At 32.9% G+C, this 6717-nt stretch overlaps 1 protein-coding gene across 3 annotated transcripts in view; it reads left to right on the forward strand.

The window, feature by feature from the left end:
- The window catches only part of CERT1 (ceramide transporter 1), a 102945-nt gene that overhangs the window by 20058 nt on the left and 76170 nt on the right, over nt 1–6717 (forward strand). For all 3 annotated transcript variants that reach the window (XM_019641038.1, XM_019641036.1, XM_019641037.1), the window contains one exon: nt 4694–4810. In XM_019641038.1, coding sequence (XP_019496583.1) covers nt 4694–4810 — 117 coding nt within the window. The remainder of the gene's footprint in view (nt 1–4693; nt 4811–6717) is intronic.

Below are 6717 nucleotides of genomic sequence, written 5' to 3' on the forward strand. Positions count from 1 at the left end.
AATAATAAATAAAATAAAGGCAGAGAAATTGTTAATGTGCTATTGGTGCTAGCAATCTAAATGGACAATGGATATAAAAGGTTCAGACTTTGGGAAATTTAAATGTAGTGATTGTCTCACAAATGGAATAGTTATGGAAACAAATGAACCTATACCAACTTGGCTGTTTTGTCTAACTGGCACCTTGACATTCTCTGCTAATACTGCCTATTGAAGTCTATTATCTAGAATAGAATGTCTTTCCCCTCCTTCACTATCAAACGTCTTGTCTTTCCTCTGGGCCTAATAACCTAGGCCACAACTTTTCAGTGAACCACTCCTTATTTTTTTTCTTAACTATAAGAATTTTAAAAAAAGGGGGGCGGGGGGGGGGACCAAGCAACTATTACAAGCAAAGCGTTGTGCTAGGTATTTTGCATGTCCTCTCCTTTAGTGTCACAATAATCTTATAGCCTAAATATTACCTTATATTGTATATTTAACCTTTTCATATATGTGCTTTTATCTTGTTTTGCACCTTTGATTCTTATTACAAAAGAAATAATAATTTCCCACTCCTATTTCAAGGTGTGCATCTAGAATTGTATAGAAAGTTTATTAAAACAGATTCCTGTTATATTTGCAAGTTCAATGTAAAAGTAAATCTTTTTTGGAAGAAACATGAATATTTTCAAGTAATAAATTGTTTTACTATTTGGAAAACTTGGGAAGAATCAGTTTTTATACACTAAGCTAACGTCATTAAAATATGTTTTGATCATAAAGTAATTATAATCAAATAAGTTCTAGTAGAGTTCTGTAACATTTCAGTAGCGTTAATCATTACACAAATCTGTATTGGGGACTCTGCCATCACATTATTTTAAATGAATATTCCTTTACTGGATTATGATTCCCAGTGCCTGGCACAATGCTTTCTTAAAAACCTGTCAGTTGAATAATAGCAAATCTTTATATTTTTGGTGTGGATTTGATTTTCAGAAATTGTCAGATGTTATTCAGAATTATTGAAGAAGATTATTGAAGCTAAATAAAGTTATTTTGGGCCAAAATATATTTTGGGCAGAGTTCCACATCTCTAAGGATGTTTATATTTATTTGCTTGTTAACACTCCTTTTAGTCAGAAATAGTGCAGTTTTCTCATAATAGAAAATGTGTTTGGATGCAGAAGTGTGCTTTTTATGATTCTTGGGACAAGTAAATGATCCTCTTAATTGTAGGCTACTACCAGAAAAAATTCCATAACACATACACAGAGGTTTGCAAAACATCATGGGAAAAGATTATAACTTTATTTTCACTAATTTTTAACTGAAATTTAGCATTTTCCTTAATATAGACAAATGTCATAGTAATATTGTCAATATCTTTGACTTTTTCACCAACAGAAATTACAGATAATTATATGGCATTACATATATTGCAGATAGCTCAAAATATCACTACCTGCTACTAGATATTAACTTCTTAATGATACTATAAAGTAACCCATGTATTACTATATCTTAATTTAATTTTTTTATTATGAATTTTGTATAATTGGTTTCTTTTAGAATCTTATGTATTTTGCTTTGTACTTTTGAAAACATTGTTTTGAGGAGTCCAAAAGTTTCATGAGATTTGCACAGGCATACATGAATCCCTTTGCATTACACAGGGCCACACAGAACATTTTTCTAGCATTAGAATTTTATTTGAATTTATTATTGATGTATTCAAGTAATTTAAGATGAAAGAATTATTATCTGAATTTCTAAAGTGAAATGAAGTATTTCAGTTCCAGTGAAGAAAAGAAAGAATGTATTATACATACTATCCTCTCTTCCATGCCTCAGGCTCTCCTGGGTTATATGTGTGAAGAGGTGGGAGGCGCGGTAGAGGTTGAAATTTTGGATAGGGTGGCAAAGGATAGACTGCTGGTGAGAATGTAAAATGGTACAATTACTTTGACAGTTCCTTAAAGTTAAATGTTTACCTATACTATGAGTCAGCCATCTTACTCTTAGGTCAAGAGAAATGAAAATATTTGTCCATACGGAGACATGAATTTTCACAACAAATTTTTTCAGAATAACCAAAAAGTGGAAACACATTCCCATCAACAGGTGCATAAATATGCAAAATATGTTATACCCAATATAATTAAATTCTACTCAGTATTAATGAATTACTGGTAAGACAAAACAAAATGGATGAATCTCAATATTATTATACTAAGTAAAAGCAGTGAGGCACAAAAGAGTACATACTGATTCTATTTACATAAATTTATTTTTAAAATGCAAACTAATATATAGTGAAAGAAAGCAGATCCTTGGTTTCTGGAAGCTGGTAGCAGAGGAAGGATATTCTGCAGATGAGCATAGAAATCTGTAGGGGGTGATGGAAATGAAAACATTTCCATCTTGATTGTGGCAGTGATTTAATGGGTTATATACAAGTAAAAAATTGAATTATACTCTAAAAGTTTATTGTACATTAATTATATCTCAATAAAGTTCATTAAAAATTTGGTTAGGGACCAGCCGGCCGAGTGGCTCAGTTGGTTAAGAGTTGGCTCGGGAGCACAAGCTCTGNGTGAAAATTTAAATTGCATATGAGTTCTAAAATTGTTTGAGTTATTAAACTAACTTAGTTATTAAACTAACTTATAGAAGGGAGAAAATTCAAATGATGTCACCAAACATAATCACCTAAGTTTTGGGTTTTTTTTTTTTTTTCTTTTCCATGGACCAGGAACAGGGAGGTAGTAAGGAGATGTTTTCTGATTCATTCTTCAGTATCACTAAAGAATAGTGAATGTAGAACCTGAATTTAGCGATGTTACTATTTAAGCATGCATTGTTGTATTGCTATTCAAAATTAATATCAAATTGTTAAGGCATGATGATGATGATGATGATGATGATGATGATAGGAGCTCTACTGTTTATTGAGGATCACCAAGTAGTATTTATTGTGTTATACGAGAATATTTCATGTGCTTTATTTTCTCCCTGAGAAGTGAGGGAAGTATTGTTTTACAGAAGAGAAAAACAGGTTTACATGAAAGTTAAGTAACTTGCCTGAGACTTGACTACCTTTAGTTCATGGATTCTTAGGATTCAATTTCATGTTGGTTCTGCTGTCTCTGTTACTGTTGGTAGACTCTGAATGTTTGAAAATAATTCCCATGAGCTCACCTCTTGCAGGTTAAAGTGTATCATCTGAGTTCTATTACCATGTATATGCAAGACAAATATGAATTTATCTTTTCTGCCCATGGATTGTCAAAAAGAGCATTTTATTGTATTGGTTAGTGTTTGAGCACTGGATTCTGGGGTCTGCCAAATGTGGGATTGAATCCTGGCACTACTACTTAATAGCTGTGTGACATTGGTAAGTTACTTAAAGGAGGAAAGATAACAGTATGCAATATGTGTGTGCCTTCTCCCTTTCAAAAAAAAAACAGTACAACCAAGCAAGCAAAATAACCCAGTCATGAAAAACCAAGAGTGTTATACTTCAAAGTTCACCTAGGTTCCCATCATTCCAACTCATTCAGTTCACAATTGCTTCCTTCTTGTACCACCTGTCCTTACATTAGTTGGAAAGTACCTGTCTTTTTCTCTTCTGATGTCATCAGATGGACCTTCATTGCCTTTTCTTGCTATTGGGCCTTTATTAGGGTGATTGATGGTGGGAATGATAGCTAACATTTTTTAGTATTAATGTGTGCCAGATAATGGTAATAAATACTTTATATACATTATCTCATTTCACTCTCACACTCATGAGTTTAACATTATTATCCTATTTTTACCTATTAGAAAATTGAGATATAGAGAGGTTAAGTAACTTGTCCAAGGTCAAACTGCTAATTAGTAAAGGAGCCAGCATTCAGATCCAGGTCTGTCTGACCTGAGAACCAGAGCTTTTGGCCAGCAAGCACTTCTGCCATCCTATAAGGATGTATTTATGTGAAGTATATTTTGTTGACTTAAATCATGGGCTTCTTGACTCACAGTAGTCTCATATTTTTTATATGTTCTTCATACCTGTGGTGTTTATTTTAGACCATAAGCTCCTTAAAGGCTCAGATATACAACTTCTTTGTAGGAATCAGCAAAGCATTGGACACATACATTTTCCAGTTGAAATAATTTACAATATTGTAAAATAGATTTTATGGGGGAAGTTTGTGATTTTTGAAGTTTTTTTTCCTTTTAATCTTCATAGATTACTGACAGAAATACAATGTAGGGTTCTATAGTCTCTGTCTAGCTCTGTTGTTTTGTCTTCCTTGGTATTCATTCCAGAATAATTTGTTCACTATAAGAAAAGTTTTAAAAAGATGATCTCATGATTTAAATTTTCTCAGTATATTAGAAATTGCATAATTCGATGTGACATTAGACAGTGGCATTCTTAAATTCGAAGTTTGTAATATTTTTTTATTTTTTATTTTTTTAAACTGAGCCATCCTGCCACCTGTTGGCAGCTCAGCGGCAGCTCAGCTCTGGCCAGGACTCAAACCACTGTTGCTCAGAGCTCACACTNAAAAAAAAAAGTAATTTGAGTACAAAAACAAAAGAATACCGAGTCTCCCACCAACCAGAATGGGTATGTTTGTTCATGTTTTTGCTGTAGAGTATGACACTTCTAAGAATATAATTAGTTTTGCTTTTCATTGTCTGCTTTTTTTCTCCACAGCCTCATGATTTTGATGAATGTCGATTTGATATTAGTGTAAACGATAGTGTTTGGTATCTTCGTGCTCAGGATCCAGATCACAGACAGCAGTGGATAGATGCCATCGAACAGCACAAGGTAGGGTCTCCGGTGTTTACCTACCCATGGAGGACTAGACGAGAGACTGGTGGTAACTCCATTTTCAAAACTCTTGAAATACAATGTGTGTTACTGAAAAGTTGAACATTTTTTGGGTGGTAAAAATTAAAGCAGTACAGAAATAAATTTTTGAAATAATTTTATTTCTAACACTTGAGTTGCATTAAAGGAATTTGCTATGATATTTTAAATTGTTAATTAAAGGAAAATATGTGCTTTTTTTATAAAACAAATCTTGATTTTCATATTTAGGATTTGCTTCATAATAAATGCCGTTTATAATCTAGAATCTAGATGAAAGAAATTTTGAAATAACATTGGATTGTAAAACCCTAATATTTAAAAGCTTCAATGTTAATTTTTGTAGTCATCTGTAACCATTTGAGTAAATTCTTAGTGTAAACATTTGTAAATAATTTTTTGTGAATCTGAAACTACTAAACTTTTAGAAAGGCTTATTTATATTAGTATATAAGCCACCTCCTTGTAATTTAAAGTTAGTCTTTGACTTCTGCAATGAATAAGTGGTAAGTAGACTAAATAAATATACGACATTAATAAATCTGCATTATTAGCTAATTCAGTATATCATGGTAAAACAAGGAACAGGGAAAGTTATAAATTCACCATGCCACGCCTGTGTGACTTCAAGAGAACTTTGCACTTGTTCACATACGTGTCTGTACTTGTTCATTTGGGTTTCACAGAGTTATAGTTGAAACACCTGTTTTAGTTAGCAAGTACAAAACATACACACACACACACACACACACACACACACACGACAAAACAACAACAACAAGAAAAACCAGTCTGGCCTGCAATACCACAGACACATTCTTCTTAATAATTGATGGTGCGTTAGCTTATATTGCCTGATGATTGATTCTAAAGAAAACTGGCTGTGATGCCCATCTTTTTATACCCATTTTAGCTTTAGTATTATATTGGTTTAAAATTTTTTGTTGATCTTACTTATCTTGGTATTATTACTTTGGAAAAGAGTCTAAAAATGGAAAAATCAGAAACAATTTTCTATTATTTAACAGACTGGTGAGCTAGAATTCCAGGATCTCAATACTTTGAAGCCAGGTTGACCTGGATTCAGACACTGCAGCCTCTGCCATGTATAACATATGTGACCCTGGGCATGATAATTCACCTCTTAATGTGTGTAAGGAATACATGAGACAATATATTGTATGAGTAACATTACCAGAGTGGCTGATGTATCTTCCCATTTATGACATAGTGGAAATAGAACAGGCCTTGGAGTCAAACCTAAATTCACTAAATTATACCATGTTGATTCTGGATGGAGAGTTCTTCATTCAGTTAGAGTTGCTAAATGTGTACATAAGGAGAGTGGCCTAGTTTGTGAATTTAATCAGGGCTAGCCCTCTTACTAATGATTAAAGATGTTATTAAGTAGAACTAATTTCTATATTTTTAACTGAAATAACTTTTAAAGTCTTAATCAGTTGATATAGATTACAGTTCTAGTTTTTTTGCATTTAATTAAACATCTTTTATTTTGGTGGTTTTTCTTAGTAAAACCGAACCAGAATTCTTTGCATGCTGCCATTTTGTATTTTCTTTTTGAGTGAAGAAGGATATATGAAACACGTATTTCTTCGGTATCATTGACTTCTTTGCATGTTTGAACAATGGATAGATATTATCTTTGGGTCTCTTTCAGAGCAGTGTGACTTAAGCTGAGATAACAGATTTTTGGTGAATTTGTGTGTGTGTGTGTGTGTGGTTTTATATTTATTTAGTTAGTTTAGTTAGTTAGTTTCAGCTGTACAACACAGTGCAGTAGTTATTCTTTTTACTCCTCAAAGTGACAACCCCCTCCCCAATCCGCCGCCTCACTCTGCCCCCCC

Source organism: Hipposideros armiger, unplaced genomic scaffold (genome assembly GCF_001890085.2).
Source record: "Hipposideros armiger isolate ML-2016 unplaced genomic scaffold, ASM189008v1 scaffold_55, whole genome shotgun sequence".
NCBI classification, from domain to species: Eukaryota; Metazoa; Chordata; class Mammalia; order Chiroptera; family Hipposideridae; genus Hipposideros; species Hipposideros armiger.